The sequence below is a fragment of the Zootoca vivipara genome, chromosome 10 (assembly GCF_965207765.1).
Source record: "Zootoca vivipara chromosome 10, rZooViv2.hap1.1, whole genome shotgun sequence".
Lineage (NCBI taxonomy): Eukaryota > Metazoa > Chordata > Lepidosauria > Squamata > Lacertidae > Zootoca > Zootoca vivipara.
Genome location: NC_142593.1, coordinates 46,487,823 through 46,504,739, shown reverse-complemented (window position 1 = coordinate 46,504,739; position 16,917 = coordinate 46,487,823). Strand labels below are relative to the sequence as shown.

The 16,917-nt window shown below is 43.5% G+C and overlaps 1 protein-coding gene across 3 annotated transcripts in view; it reads left to right on the top strand.

Annotated features, from left to right (window-relative positions):
• LOC118077328 (sperm flagellar and cilia associated 2) overlaps positions 1-16,917 on the top strand; it is a 104,814-nt gene that overhangs the window by 46,342 nt on the left and 41,555 nt on the right. For all 3 annotated transcript variants that reach the window (XM_088653329.1, XM_060280324.2, XM_088653330.1), the window contains exons 20-28: positions 986-1,066; positions 1,422-1,558; positions 2,425-2,552; positions 2,652-2,790; positions 5,087-5,224; positions 7,636-7,796; positions 9,180-9,354; positions 11,167-11,410; positions 14,807-14,926. In XM_088653329.1, coding sequence (XP_088509455.1) covers positions 986-1,066; positions 1,422-1,558; positions 2,425-2,552; positions 2,652-2,790; positions 5,087-5,224; positions 7,636-7,796; positions 9,180-9,354; positions 11,167-11,410; positions 14,807-14,926 — 1,323 coding nt within the window. The remainder of the gene's footprint in view (positions 1-985; positions 1,067-1,421; positions 1,559-2,424; positions 2,553-2,651; positions 2,791-5,086; positions 5,225-7,635; positions 7,797-9,179; positions 9,355-11,166; positions 11,411-14,806; positions 14,927-16,917) is intronic.

Here is a 16,917-nt window from a genome sequence, read left to right as displayed (position 1 = left end):
ATGCACACACTTTCTCAAGCACATCAAATTTCTGAAGTGGTGGTAGGGGAGGAGGGGAAATGGTCTTATCGTAGACTTGCAAAAGCCTTCTGAGCATGCACAGACATTCCATTCTCAAAAGGAACTTTGGGGAGTGGAGTTTCAAAATAAAGACCTGCAGTTTCCCAAGTTATCAATGCATGCTCTGAACATGGTCAGAAGTCTTCACTTCAGAGTGAGGAACTCCTTAGGACTGGAGGAAGTTGGGGACAACCTGTGGTCCTATGAAAAGGGCCATAACCCAGTGGTAGAGCATCTCCTTTGTATGCGGGAGGTCCCAGATTGAATCCCTGGCATCTGCAGCTAGGGTTGGGCATGTTCCCTGCCAGAACTCCTGTAGTCAGTGTAGACAATAATGAGCTGGATGGACCAGTTAGGAAGCTTCTTTTATTCCTATGTTGCTCCACATGCTGTTGGACTACAACTCCCACCATCCCTGGTCATTTACCATGTTGGCAGGGGCTGATGCGAATTGAGAGTTCAATAGCAGCTGTTTAGGATTAACAGCCCTTGGGTTAACCTGGGGTGGGGGAATATAGCTTTCTATTCCTCTTGCTCAATGAGGAATAGGGGGAAGAGAGAGAAAACCACACTTTTTAGAGTTCACATGTGCTGAAGTAGCTTAGAAGCAGCCTTCAACCTTAGTTGCAGTGGCTGCTTTCCCTCCGCCGCCACCACCCTCCTGCAGTTTGTAAAAGTGTGAAAAGCAGACAGGGGGACGGAAGCAGGCAGGTGAGAATCACAAGTGAAGGTGAAATTTGAAGTTGGTCTTGGCTCATAATGGCTAGCATCGTGTTTTCAAAGCCAGAGCGTGGGGGTTTCCACTTCCAAACAAAACCCTCTCCCATCCCTCTCCACCCCTGCGTAGAAGAGTGGTTCTGCACTGACATGGCTCAGTTAACATGTGCCAGAATGTTTATCTGATACATATGGAATTTCCCTACAGAGTCCCCCCCAGGAGATTCACCTAAGAAGGGTAAAAAGGGGAAGAAAGATAAAGGAGACAAAGGAAAAGAAGGTAAATCAGGTAAAGTACAGATTTATTTAATTTTTACAGCACTGTTTTGCTGACAACCACAAATGACAGCTGCTTTCACTTTCACTTCCTCCTCCTCCTCCTCCAAAAGCATCTTGGCAAGTTTTGATTAGGCAGGGGAAACATTTTGGTTGGCAAAGGGAAGAGGAAGACATTCCCAAGCCTGAAGCAGGACCTTTCCCCGATATATACTATAGGGCACCTTGAATGATAAATAATATACTCATAAAATGTCCATCAATCAAAGGCATTCAGGGAAATCAGCCAATGTTTGTTACTCACAACCTATTAAAGTATTCCTAGGTAAAATACTTTCCCAAATGTTAACGGTGCGTTTATATTTAAGGCACTCCACGAGGGAAAGACAAAGGGAAGATTGCGCCACCTTCAGCTGAAGATGTACCGCCTCCCCCTCCTGTAGAGCTACCTCGAATTAAACCAGGATCAGATGAATGGGTTTATGTCGATGAACCACTTCCTCAAGTATGGCCGTCCAAAATCAGCATTGCATTATGGTGGTCTTCCTTCCTTCCTTCCCTCCCCACCCTCACCTTTGCCCTGATGTTTCGAATGGCTTCCAATGCCATGGTAAACATAAAATGGAAAAGGGTGTTTTTTTTTGCAAAACTGGTTGACCAATTCTTGAGATGTATGCACTGCAGCCTCCCCTTAGGTTACTGCAGAAGGCAAGAAACGTCTTAAAGCAAAGTTATTGGGTTGAATTTAATGTCATGCTACAACAGATGTTCTGTCAGCGTAAACATTTCAGCTTGTCAGATGGAACGATTCCCTTTTCCTCCTCCTGTGTGCTTTTCTGCGGGTTCTCCTGGCTCCCCCTGAGCCAATTTATTGGGGGGGGGCACGGAGAAAGCCCCATTGCACAAGATGAGGCTTGTTAGATGAATCCCATCCATGGTGGTTAAGGATTTGAATTAGAAGGAGGAATTTTAAAAGTGCAAATTAGTAAAAGGATTGTTATTATTATTATCATCCTACCCAATTTCCAAGGCGTTTAGACATATATCCTCCACAACACCATTTGAGATCGTTTACTGAAAGACAGAAATTGGCTCAAGGCCATCCAGCTTGGAGATTTGAAATGAGGGCTTTCCCTTTCCATTCGTAACACTTTGCCTATAGCATGACACTGGCTCTTGCCAAGAGGGTGGCTGCGTCAAGCATAGGATCAGCAATGACATGGCAAGAAGGCTTGGAAGTTGAGGTGAGAGAAGAAAAGAGAAAGGGGTAGAATATGGTGCAATAACTTAATATACCCCCTTCCTGACAGCATTTTAGTTGGGCAGCCCATTGGTTGGCACATAAAACCAATGTCTTTTAAAACTTAACAGGAAGTGCCTGAATTTTTAGTTCCTTATTGGGAAGCGGTGGAGAAAACCTATATGAATAACATCAAAGCCACACTTCGATGCTTCAGAGGTGAACAGCATGTCATCATTCATTATCTGTCACATGCTAGGTAAGCCAAGGGGATTTTTTGACTCAATGATATGCACTGTTCCTGCCACCATCTTTTGTTTATTGAACCTTTGGCTTCTTCTCATTTCGTTGTGCACAGAAATCATTTCAGGGAATTCTTAACACGCCCCGACCACAAGCAGGAGTTTGTGACTCAGTGGCAAGCCGATTATAACTCAGTGGCTGATGACCTGTGGGAAGACGATGAAACGAAAGAAGAGCTGCATCAAAGGGTTACTGTAAGTGGCATCTGAAAGTGTTGGATCACTTGCTGAGCTTTGTCGATCTGGATCTTGCCCTGAAGTAAACAAGAGTGCAGAGAAAATAGACTGTAATTCTCAAGCGCCTAACTCTTGAAGTCTCCAGTGTTTTATCGGATAGAGAATAGGCCAATCTGTCAATTTTGGTTTTGCTCAGTTTCTCACTTTTCCAATCTGAATATCAATTGGACACATTTCTGCATCAGTTTCTTTCTTTCTTTCTTTCTTTTTTGAGGATTGTAAAAACCAGTTCGCAAGCATTTTAGTGTGTATTTCTTCGAATGTATCCATTTTCGTATGCAATTTTGCCGAATATTATAATGCATTGTACATTTTTTTTATTAATATATGCATTTTTATGTATACTTTCCCCACAATATACACATTTTGGGAGGCTTCTTCTTGCCTGGAAAACTGCATGTGAATATCAAAGGATAGCTACATTTCAGTTCACATACAGTGGTACCTTGGGGTTACAGACGCTTCAGGTTACAGACGCTTCAGGTTACAGACACTTCAGGTTACAGACTCCGCTAACCCATAAATAGTATATCGGGTTAAGAACTTTGCTTCAGGATGAGAACAGAAATTGTGCGGCAGCAGTGCAGCTGCAGTGGGAGGCGCCATTAGCTAAAGTGGTGCTTCAGGTTAAGAACAGTTTCAGGTTAAGAACAGACCCTCCAGAACGAATTAAGTTTTTAACCAGAGGTACCCCTGTATTGCTTTAGATCCCTGGGAAAGGTGCCCTACAGTCAGAGTAGCACTGTGGCTCTCCAGAGGAAGAGGAAATAGTTGAGGCTCGTCTCTTGACCTAGGTGTGATATATCTGGAATGCCTGTCCACTGGGGTGGAGAACCTGTAGTGCTCCAGCAGTTGTTGGACTCCAGCTCCCACCAGCCCCATCCAGCATGGAGAATGGTCAGAGATAATGGGACTTGTAGTCCCATATCTGGAGGGCCACAGCTTTCCCACTCTTGCTGTGCACCTTTTGCCTAAGACCTACAGAGTCTGCATGCATAGATGCAAAAGTTCTTGTGGCACAAGAGCAAAGGCCATTTTCAGTATACTTTTAGAAATTTTACTTGGCTGTGTCATTTCCATCAGTGCATTTTTGCTGTTTGCAAGACAGACATGAAATTGTCACATCAGATGATTGGACGTTAGATGCATGAGATCTTACATTGCAATACTGAGGAAGTGTGAGACTTTAACTTGAAATTAAGTAGCAAGAGAACCGGGACTAGAAATCCAGCCCTACCACATGACATACCCAAAGCTTATCTCCAAAGGCACATAGCTAATGTGGCTGCTGACCACAACACCTGTTTAAGTTACTGGGAAGAGAAATTTATGGTATCCTCTTCTCTGGCAGGTCAGTGACTCAGGCAATAGAGTAGTGGAAAAGTGAGTGGCCTAAAAAGGAGTAAAACATGAAGCTTGGTTTGGTTCAGGGGGATATTTTTGCTTATTGTGGTAGAAGGCACCTGCTTTTTCTTAAGAAAAAAATTTCTCAGCCCTTATTCATAAACCACTGAGATGAAAGCCATTAAGATAAAAGTCACATCCATCAACATCTGAATGGGAAACTAAGTTATTCAAATATGCAGCGATATGAAAATTTACAGGCTACATGTTTATGAAAGAAGAGAGACAACAGTATAATAATCTTATTCCAAACTGGCATAACTTTATTATTTCCTGAGAAAGTTCCTGTTTTAAGACACGTTTTCAATACATCACGGCAAACTGCCATAGTAATGTCACTATTTATGGCAAAAAAAAAAAATCCTTCAGTAGCACCTTAAAGACCAACTAAGTTTTTATTTTGGTATGAGCTTTCGTGTGCATGCACACTTCTTCAGATACACTGAAACAGAAGTAACCAGACCTTTATGTATATTCAGAGGATGGGTGGGGGGTGATGGGAATGGGTGATGGGCTGATAGGAGTGGTAAACCTGTTGATGACTGTTAACGACTGTTAATGACTATTTATGGCAAGTGTGGGAAGCCTACAACTCCACCCCTGACCATTGGCCATGCTTGCTGGGGCTGATGGGAGTTATAGTTCAGCAACATCTGGAAGACCGAAGACTTCCCATGATAACTCCTGGAGGGCACCCAATTGGCTAACCCTGGTGTGGGGTCTCATTTAGAGACTGACATGTGAGCTGGAACTAAATATCAAACATGCACTTAACTGTTGTTTTTATTTCTGTTGTGTTTTTGTGAAGCATTTTTGATGTTTTGGTACTTTTCATTTTTCATCTTTTCAGGACCTAAGAGATCGTCTGTGGGATATCTGTGAAAACAGGAGGGATGAAGCTGAGCAAGAGCGTAGTGATATCATGAACGATGGCTGGCTGCCAGATCGATTGGCACTTCTGATGAACCACATCTTTTCACTTATGCAGGTCTAGCAATATTATGTTGTTGATGTATTTTTTTTTAATAATCTGAAGGGTGGGTGGGTGACTTTTACACTGATGTGTGTTTTGAGCCCTTGACTGAAGCTATAACCTAACTAGGCCATTAGCGAAACATATTTAGCTACTCTATGGCTATGAGCAGCATCCTCTGCTTTGCAAATTGAAGTGTTAAGTTCTGGTAAGCTGCTAATTGTTTGTATGCTCATTGTGCTGCTGGATCCAGATGTAGCTGCACACATAGGGATGTAAGAAGGCATCTTCTCCCATTCTGCCTGTGTTTGTCACATGCAGCATCATTTCCATTCATCTGCAGTTTGTCTTCCTCCGAAACCTATGTTATTTGTCTCACTATCCACTGTAGCAGAACATTACAACCTTATTCCACCCCATTCATTTTAGTGCAAAAGTGGGGGAAATGCAATCTGTTAGGTATTGTTTGGGGACTGAAAGCAACAACAATGGCAAATACCAATTGCATTCACTGGATTGGTTTCCTTTCTGGACATGGGAAGCGAACACCAGCAATTTCCGATCCCGTTTCTCCTTTCATCAGAATTCCCCAGCATTCACATTCATGCATCAGTGTTTATGCAGCTTGAGACTGGTTTGTTTATTTAACAAAATTTGTGTTGCACTTAGCTTATAAGTCTCCAAGCAGTTTACAAAAAAAAAAAGTTGGGAAATGAAATTCAGATCGTCATTGCTGTGCAAATCAGCATGCATTCCAGAATTCATTCTATGTAGTGCAAAGGCAAACTGGTTGCCGGTTCATAGCTTTTGGCTCAGTTCTTTCTCATTTTGCTTCTGCCTTCCTTGGCTCTGTCCTTGTCTTGCTTTTGCTTCACTTTGTCTAGCCTTGCCTTGATCCCAGGACTTGATCCTCTGGCTTGGCAGTAGATGGATCTGACATTGAGCTAAAGAGCACAAGGCCTAAACCTGGTGTGCTTTTCTTCACAATTGGATAGCAACACTCATGTTGATTGGTTTGGAGTCCCCCCCCCCAACACAACACCTTTGAGACTGTGGCTTTGTGAGTTTTCCCATGAAAGCACAGCACTGTTTTTGCTTTTCAGTTATATATTTAGAAGCTTCTGTTCTAATAATAAATCAAAAGTATGACAGGTGCATAATGCTTCTTGCCTGCACTTTGAAGGAATAGATGCTATGAACTTGCCAAAATCCGCCTGGCACAACTGCTCATTCTGCAGTTGAGCATATTTATAGACTGAAAGTAAGGAGTTTGCATAGGGCCAAAGCAAGCCTTACAGGGCCACCATTCACATGTGAGACCCATTTGCATAAAAAGCAGGAAAAAGAACATATTGGGAAAGGGAGATGAACGTGCTCACTGTGCTTTATCTCAATGGCTCTACGTCCTTCTCCATTTCCTGAAATCCTGGAGAGCCGCTGGTAGTCCGTGTGGACAATACTGAGTTAGATGGACCAATGGTCAACTCAGCATAAGGCAGCTTCCTATATTCCTCTATGTGAATGGGCCAGCATCGCACATCGTTTGGCCCTCTTTTTTCTCGGCAGAAGAGTGACTCCTAGGGCCATTGTAGTTATCCTTTGCTACCTGTCCCTTAACCTGAGGTAAGAGAATGGGAGCAGGCCAATGGATTGCACATGCTCTCCCCTTTCGCATTCAGATTTGCCTCCCCACCCTCTGCTAAGACTAATGGCTAGTCATTAGGTTTCCCCCATGCCAACCTTGATTAGCACAAACTAGGGTTCGTTCCTCACCAGGGTTTGAAGGTGGCTGCAAGCAGCAAACTCTGGTTAGCAGGAACCCTGGTTAAAGTCAGTGCACAACAAGGCATGTTTTAGATTGATGGTGGGGGGAATTAACATGGGAGATGAGAAGCAAAGGGATAGGGATAGGAGAGTACAATCTTTTGGCGAATCCCTCGACCACGGTTTCCAAAAGGTCCTCAAGTTTCTGGGGGTAGGAATGCAACAGTTACAACTGTATAGTTCTGGTATGGGTAACATAGTGAAGGACTTTCTTGGTTGCTGTTAAAAAGAACATTAGGATTTTTTGGCTCAAGCTAGATAAGGAAAAGCAATACTCCCATATCTCTTCCTTATAAAATCCAGTTGTGAAAAACACATAATAGGATATCATTGAATCACATAACACTTGGATGTTACAAGTGAAAGGGTGGAAATATGTGGCTGCTGCAATATCATGGTTTTGTCCTCAGTTGTGTCTTTAGTATGCTTGGTCCTAAAATTATTTAAATGTTGGGTCCATTCTTTGAATCTATTCCCCTCCCCCTCCCCCCTGCTATAGCATTTTGATGTTTTAGGAACTGCTTTGTGAATTATCTATGGAGATAAGGTGTCAGGAAATACTTGAATAATTTCTTGTTTTGTTTTCCTTATATATCATGAAGAACGAACTGGACCGTTTCCAGGATACCAAGAGGCTTTTGCATGACTATTACAGAGGAATGGAAGGCAAAATCCCAACGGAGACCAGCAATGAGTTTGCCAGAGTACCTTTGATAGATCTAACTGACAAAGAACAACCCATGGAAGAGGGCAAGACTAGAATGTACATTTAAAATTGTGGTATTGTAATAATTACTGAATGTGGGGGGAGGAGAGAGGGAGGGAGAATATAACTGATTAGGGAATAGAGTAAGCTATGTGCATGAATGGGGAAGTGTAAATAGCTCAGTAGTCAACCCCACACCTTGCATTCAGAAGATTCCAGGTTTAATCTCTGGCATTTCCAGTTGCAAAAAGGCATCTCAGATAGCAGACATTGGTAGATACTTCTGGTCAAGACCTTGGAGAGCTGTTCCTGCTGGTCAGAACAAGCAACAGTGGGCTAGATGGACCATTGGTCTGATCTTGTGCAAAGTGGCTTCTTATGTTCCAATAGTACACCTGTGAGAAGAATTAAAGGTGACAGCTTTAGGTATTATGGTTGTAGTGAAGTAAATAGTTGCACTCTTCATGTAATCAACATAACTGTGAATTCATAAGAATTAAAAGTCTGGAGAGAGGGCAGGTGTATGCATCCTATACTTACCCTCTCCACCTATCATGAATATATGCACACTGCACACTCGTGCACAATGCAGTGATGTGTGTGCACATTCACAAACACACAAAATACCTATGCTTTGCTCCTGGACACTCACCGGGTTGCTAAAGTGCAAATTCAAACCCAGATTAGATCACCAAATGAACAAAGGTACTTGTGTACATGCATGCATAAAGACAGAATACCAAGCAGACACCTTTTCCCTAAGCTCAGTTCTCTGTTCTTGCAAGCCAAGGGTCATCACTCTCTTGCTGCCCTCTCTTTTCCCCTGGTGGCATAAGTTCCCAGGAAGGAGGGATTGATTGATTGTTATGCCACTCTGGGAACTGTAGCTTTGTGAGGGGCACAGGGAGTCTCCTAATACCTCTCAGCAACCTTACAGTTTCTAGGATTCTTTTGGAGAAGCCATGACTGTTTAACGTGGTATAAAACTTCTTTAAATGTAAGGTGCAGACACGGCCTCGGTTTTACAAGTGCCATCAGGGAACGAGAGTAAGATTTGGGTTCCTTCCCACCTCACCTACAACAGTACAGGTAGGATGTTGAGAGTAAACTGTACATAGATGAGTATGGGTCACCATCCATCTGCTTCAAAAGAAGAGGAAAGGGATAGATAATTTGGCAGGGACTTCACCCATCTATGTGCCTTGGTTTATACTAAATGTCCTACACGCAATGGGAGAATGTTGGAACTTGAGGCTTGTCCCATGCACCATTTCTATGCAGAACGTAAACAAGAGGCCTGCATGGGAAACCAGCTTGCAATTTTTTTTGTATGAGACCTTTATAATGAACAGAAATATTCTCTTACAGAGCAAATATACAATTTTAAGTTTTAAGAAATGAAGTAATTCTGTTGCCCCCCCCCCCTGTTTCTGTTTTAAGAATTCCTCTGAGTATACACAGAGCTGCTTCTCCAGAACCAAAGGACAGGATGAAAGCAATTCCAGTCAAGATGAAGGATGATGTGTTTTCTGAAAGTATAATCTTTAATTTTGCCCCAGAAGAAAAACAGATTACAGAGATGTGGCATAATATTGTAGCCACAATATCCAACATGGTAAGAAAAGCCGCAAGTAATAAAGAGTTCAAACAGAGATCTGGATACAGCCATTAAGAATGTAAGAAGAGTTTGCTGGATCAGGCCAGTGACCCCTTTATAGCCCAGCATCCTGTTTGCATACCGTAGTGGCAAGCCAGGTGCCTGGAGGAAACCCACACTCAGGAAATTCAATTTCCCAACATTGGGCATCCTGCTTCTGACCATGGAGGCAATTTGGAAGCATCCTGATAAATGTTTTGCTGACTCCAGTGCAAGATTATGACAGTGTTCTCTGTTTAAGAATTCCCCTGAAGACAGAAACTCTGATTTGTGCAAATTTTCACAGTTTTAATTGGGCATTCTCATCTATCATATAAATGTGCCAGCACTCTTCAGATAATCCCTTCAATATCTCAAAAAAGGCATTTCTATAGAGAATATGGTGATAAAAAAATTCTTTGAAATTTGATCAGTTGCTTACATGATGAAACAGTGTGAAAGTCAAAATTCATCACTGAACAGCTGTAGTTATTTCCCCCCCCCCAATCATACATAAACAATTTTTGAATTGGCTGCAGAGATCCCATGAGTGGAATGCTGCTGAGAGGATACTCTCAATGGCAGAAGGGGAAGGGGAAGCAGTTTTCATTTATTCCCCTTGAAGCCCCATGCGCCTCTCCCAAAATCTGCAGAAGGTTGGTGAGCCTTTCAAAGCAGTGCAAGTAGAAACAGCAAAAACCAGTCTCCTCTCCCCACTCTCTCCATAAGCAGGAGCCCCCACTGGATTGAAGATGCTTCCATTCAAGAGCAAGTCTGTGTCCATGTCTTGTATGTTTCTCTGTCTCTTATTTAGGTAAAGGATAGCAAGTGTGGCGTTCTCCAAGTATTTATTGGACTCCAGCTCCCATCAGCCTCAGCCAATATTGCCAACAGGCAGAGATTATGGGAGTTGAAGTCCAGCAAAGTTTGGAAGCCTGCAGATTATCCATAATCTAGATAATGTGCATTTGTGAAGATGGTCTGTCTTATTTATTTTATTTTATTTATTGGGTTCATATACCACCCTTCATCAAAAGATCTCAGGGTGATTCACAAGACAAATATATAAGATAAAAACACAAATGTGTAGTTAAAACAAAAACAATAGCCCCCCTCTCCCACAAACACATTTAAAAGGCTGTGGAATTTTAGTCAGCCAAAGGCCTGATTGAAGAGGAACGTTTTTGCCTAGCACTTAAATATATATAATGAAGGTGCCAGACGAACCTCCCTGAGGAGAGCATTACACAGACAGGGAGCCACTGCAGAAAAGGCCCCGTTCTCATGTTGCCACCCTCCAAACCTCACATGGAGGGAGGCACATGAAGAAGGACCTCAGATTATGAACGCAGAGTTCGAGTTGGTTTAAATGGGGAGTGGCAGTTCTTATATAAGCCCTATGGATCTCATCCAAAGAGTCCCTTACATGAGCAGAAGGCTCTTCTCTTATTTCAAGGGAGGGTCTCCAGTATCTGCCCATTCATTCTGTGGTTGAAGGCCCCATGCTACAGCCTGTGCATTTCCAGAATGTTGTAAGAGCAGAAGAAGAGTATGGGAGCAGTTATATTAGATTCCCACCAACCACCTGGAGCAACTTGGGGACCAGAAGGAGAAAGTTCAGAAGCCACCGCATGATCTCTGGATCCCAACCTATAGAGAAGTAATAGTTTATAATGTTAAGTGGTCTGTTTCACAATGACATGCTGGTTATTTACAATCATGAAACAATTATCATTGTGTTCAAAATGCTCCTGCTGCTTTTTTACTTAAGTGTGACCCTTTAAAATGAAGGTTACGGCTGAAATACAAGCAAAAGAGGCAGAGGAAGAAAAAGAACGGCTTCAGCAAGAAATGAAAGAAAAAGAGCGCCAAAAATCTTCCCAAGCAGAAAAGAAGGGGAAAGAAGGGAAAGGGAAAAAAGGGAAAGGAGGAAAGGAAGCCAAAGGTGGAAAGGATGCCAAAGGTGGAAAAGGAGGGAAAGATGCCAAAGGAAAGGAAGGCAAAGATGCCAAAGGGAAAAAAGGAAAAAAGAAAGGTAAATGAAATGCAAGGTAAAAGAGGGAGGATTCTGGATAAATGCAATTGTGTTTGATCAGTTTCTTTAAAAAAAACTTTGCATGCCCAGCAAAACAGAGGAGGGGAGTTAAGGAATAACCCTTACTGGAGCCTCTACACACATTGGTCCCCCTTTTCAGGGGTTAGTTCAGGGACAGGGAACCTGTGGCTGTTCACATGTTGCTGGACTACAACTCCCACAATCCCAGGGGCATGGGAAAGGGTGTGGGGGGGGCTGCAGCCTGCCCTGGGTGTCATCCTTGAGAAGGGTGACAAAATGGTGCACCGTGGGGGGCGGCACTTACCGTGGGGCCTGGCCTGCAGTGTGCCCATGCCACACGTCTCTCCTGAGAGTGAATGCGGTGTCCCATGCTTTCTCAAATGGCAGTGTGGGGCTTGCGTCCACCGCGCCGCCCCCCTGGGCAGATTTCCACAGCGCCCCCGTGCGTGGATCGCTGCAGTGCCCCCGTGCACGGATCACCACAGCGCCCCCATGGCGGCTAGCTACGCCCCTGCACAATCTCCAACCATTTGCCATGCTGACAGGGGCAGATGGGAGTTGGAGTCCAACAACTAAAGCAGTCAGGTTCTGGTCTAAAAATGACATCTAAAATTAAGGTACCCTGTTTCTCATATTTTAAGACATACCCATAAAATAAGCCATAGCAGGATTTTTAAGCATTCAAGGAATATAAGCCATACCCCGAAAATAAGACATACTGATAGGCGCAGCAGCAATGCCGGCCGCGGCAGGAGGAGGAGGAAAAAAATAAGACATCCCTTGAAAATAAGCCATAGTGTGTTTTTTTGAGGAAAAAATAAATATAAGACATGTCTTATAATATGAGAAACACGGTAATCCACAAGCTCTAACTATGCTTCACTACTGTATTGGAATACAGTATACATAGGAGGTGTATTGCTTAATGCATGGTTTTTATTATGGCTGTCAATTTCCCCTGTGTATTATTAATGATTGGTTGCAAGTTCACTGTGGCTGAAAAAACAGCATACAAATGTAAAAAAACAACAACCAGTAACTTCTGGAGGGTCACAGGTTCCCCACTCCTAAATTAGACTGTACCCAAAGATATTTCCTGGTCTGTTGTCAGAAAGAAGTCTTACAGTTCAAAAAGCAAAGCCATAAAAGCAGCATTTGACACTCGGTGTTATAGATAAATGCTGTTTGGTATTTTGGCATTTTGTATCTTGTCATGTTACACTTTTGTGGTGTTCAGAGCCAAACCATTTGTCCATCTAGCTCTTTAGGATGTCAGACAGGGCCTACCTGGAGATGCCAGGGATTGAACCTGGAACCTTTGGCATGGAAACCATTGAGCTATGCTGCTTCCCAAATGGGCACCCATGCCATCTGACCCAAGCAGCAGCAGTAAGGGCAGCAGAAACACCTGGGGAATCAGGGGGGGGGGTTGCCAGGGACCATTTCAAGGAAGAAGGAAAGCCCAGGACCACGGTGGTTGGACATCAGCCCAGGGGAGGAAGGTCTGCATTAATGAAAAGATCATAAGCCCAGTGTTCTATGTATTTCAGAGATGGGTGTTATTCTCCTTATGACCACTGCTGCAGATCTAGAGAGGCAGCAGCACCACCGCAAGGGAGCTGATGTCCCCCCTCCCAAGTGGTGCCAACAGCCAATGATCCTGAGAGTTCTGAGGCCTGGGATCCATTGATTCCCATCTGCCCAGAATAGCCAGACCAGCAGGTAGACTGGAAGAGGACTCTGAAAAGCATCTGAGATCCCACAGTAGCTCCCTTTTGCTGCCTTAGCCCTTTTGAAGAGTCACAGCCACTGGATATTAGACCAGGTTTGTTTGATGCCGACAGCAACAGATGTTCTGAAGAGAGGCAGCTTCAAAAATAAGGCAACGTCACCTTCCTTGATATCTGATTTGTTGGGTTGTATTCAATCAAGATTTAGTCAAGGACTAATGGACCTCAGTCATGTTCACTAATTTCAATGTGTCTACTCTGAGTAAAACGTGCTTGAATGCCACTCACTGTTGTTATGGCATGCTTTGAGAACTGTCATGGTTGAATAGTGGTTATGCTATTGTAAAATGAAGAAATAAGGTTCGTTCTTGGAATATCCGAATCAGTAGGTTTTAATTTTATTTCTTGATTAGATTTCTTTCCCACTTTTCACCCAAGCAGCTCAAAGTGGTGGCATGCATGGTTCCCCCCTCCCCATTTTATCCTCACGACAACCCTTTGAGGTAGGCTCAGCTAAAAAGTAGTGACTGGCCCAAGTAGTGACTGGCCCAAGGTTACCTGGTTTCCCAGACACTAGTACAACACTCTTAATTGCTACTTTACATTGTCTTCTAGAGACTGGGACCACAAATATTCCCAGAGATGGCTTTCCCCAAGTTTATACACCCTTCTCATTCACAACCCATCGGACCTCTTATTCCCCTTTGGCAATTAATTGCTCAGATCTACTTCCTAGTATAACAATTACTCTGATATATGCCCTAGTATAACCACAGTTCAGCTGTCGTTACTGTTAGAATCATAGAATTGTTGAGTTGGAAGGGACCCCAAGGGTCATCTAGTCCAACCCCTGCAATGCTGGAATCTTTTGTCCAATGTTGAGCTTGAACCCATGACCCTGAGATCAGCATACCCACCTCTTATTTCTGTGGATATTTCTGCCTTGCTGATAAGTGGCCTTACATGTATCCAAAACCAAACAGATTTTTTTTTTTTGCAAGGTCAGGGGTGCAGTAAAAAACAAGATTTTCTTAATTGGTTGTCATGAATTGGTCAGCCATGAAACTCACTGGTTGACCTTGGGCAATTTACCTTATTTCCTCCTAACCTACCTTACCAGGGGAAAACCAGATATCCGGTCTGCACTCAGGTATGCCCTACATGTGAGTAATTCATGCATAAAGTTGATGAAGCATCTGAGTGTGCTGGTTGCATGATGTAACTGTCCTGAAATGCTTTCCAAGCATTGTTTGTTTATTAAATTTATAGCTTGAGTTTTGTCCAAAGGGCTCAAGAAGGCATGCATTGTTACCTCTCACCCTTCCTTTTATCTTCACAGTTTGAGAGTAGGAGCCTGAGAAAGACCCTGGGCCACCCAGGAAGCCTCATGGTTGGATGGGGATTTGAACCCTGGTCTCCTCAGTCCCAGTCTGATGCTGCGATTGCTATGCCACACTACATCATGATCAAATGAAGCTGTCTCTTGTTGCCTCTATTCTGTTTCTGTTTCTGAAATGTTGACAAGTTCAGTTTTGCCAACATTTTGAGTTGTGTTCATTTTGTGAAACGCCCAGTAGTCTAAGCATTATGCATAGAGAAATTTGCAGGTTCTTTTATGTGTAAAAATACATGGTTCTCCTTGCAGGCAGTCATTCTCCACCGGAGCCAACGCCAACGCCAATTCCTTTATCACCGGAGGAACTGAAGAAGCTAGAACTGAGGCTTAAAATGAATCAGGAATATTTTGCTGCGCTGGAGCATGAAGGTATGCATTAAATTTCAATCAGGTAAATTCAGAAACAGCTCCACATTTGCCATTTAGGGAATGCTTAAGCTGGAAAATAGTGGGAAAGAAAGGCCATGGAAAAGAGAGGACCCAAACAATTACCGCCCAGTCAGCCTGACATCAATACCAGGAAAGATTCTAGAGCAGATCATTAAGCAAACAGTCTGTGAGCACCTAGAAAGAAACTCTGTGATCACTAAAAGTCAGCATGGGTTCCTGAAAAATAAGTCATGTCAGACTAATCTGATCTCATTTTTTGACAGAATTACAAGCCTGGTAGATGAAGGGAACGCTGTGGATGTAGCCTATCTTGATTTCAGCAAGGCCTTTGACAAGGTGCCCCATGATATTCTTGTAAAGAAGCTGGTAAAATGTGGGCTAGACAATGCTACCATTCAGTGGATTTGTAGCTGGCTTACTGACCGAACCCAAAGGGTGCTCATCAATGGCTCCTCCTCATCCTGGAGAGTAGTGACTAGTGGGGTGCCACAGGGTTCTGTCTTGGGCCCAGTCTTGTTCAACATCTTTATCAATGACTTGGATGATGGGCTTGAGGGAATCCTGAGCAAGTTTGCAGATGACACCAAATTGGGAGGGGTGGCTAACACCCCAGAGGACAGGATCACACTTCAGAATGACCTTAACAGATTAGACAACTGGGCCAAAGCAAACAAGATGAATTTTAACAAGGAGAAATGTAAAGTACTACACTTGGGCAAAAAAAATGAAAGGCACAAATACAGGATGGGAGACACCTGGCTTGAGAGCAGTACATGTGAAAAGGATCTAGGAGTTTTGGTTGACCACAAACTTGACATGAGTCAGCAGTGTGATGCAGCAGCTAAAAAAGCCAATGCAATTCTGGGCTGCATCAATAGGAGTATAGCATCTAGATCAAGGGAAGTAATAGTACCACTGTATTCTGCTCTGGTCAGACCTCACCTGGAGTATTGTGTCCAGTTCTGGGCACCACAGTTCAAGAAGGATACTGATAAGCTGGAACGTGTCCAGAAGAGGGCAACCAAAATGGTCAAAGGCCTGGAAACGATGCCTTATGAGGAACGGCTTAGGGAGCTGGGTATGTTTAGCCTGGAGAAGAGAAGGTTAAGGGGTGATATGATAACCATGTTCAAATATATAAAAGGATGTCATATAGAGGAGGGAGAAAGGTTGTTTTCTGCTGCTCCAGAGAAGCGGACACGGAGCAACAGATTCAAACTACAAGAAAGAAAATTCCACCTAAACATTAGGAAGAACTTCCTGACAGTAAGAGCTGTTCGACAGTGGAATTTGCTGCCAAGGAGTGTGGTGGAGTCTCCTTCTTTGGAGGTCTTTAAGCAGAGGCTTGACAGCCATCTGTCAGGAATGCTTTGATGGTGTTTCCTGCTTGGCAGGGGGTTGGACTGGATGGCCCTTGTGGTCTCTTCCAACTCTATGATTCTATGATTCTATGATTCTATGCTTTAAATATTCAAAATGCTGCAGCAGTATTTGCTTGAATGTGTTGTAGGCATTATGCTTAACCATTTTTATCACTAACCATTATTTACTGCTGTTATGTATTAGTGTATATAGTTTTCCCTCAGGTCCTCAGGTCCTTGACAGTTGTTTTATGAGGGAACTTTAGGAGGGAACTTTGAATGATGTTTGATACATTGTTTGAGCCAGCCTCTATAAAAGCCGGCCAGCTCGGCAATGCAGTTCAGTTCTGTTCCAGCTTCCGAGTAAAGAGCTGCTTTGGAGAGATTGCTGTGTCGTCTGCTATGTTTACCCACAACTTAACACTGGCATTCCGTTCGGTCGGAGATAGCGTCCTGGAAAAGTAGGCGAGTGGTGCTTCCCTTCCGTCCGGAAAACGGTGACTGAGGACGGCGCTGATGCCAAAAGGTGAGGCATCACAGGCAAGGACCAGTGGCCTGGCTTCACTGTACCGTACCAGCACACTGTCCAATGAAAGGAGAGCCTTGACC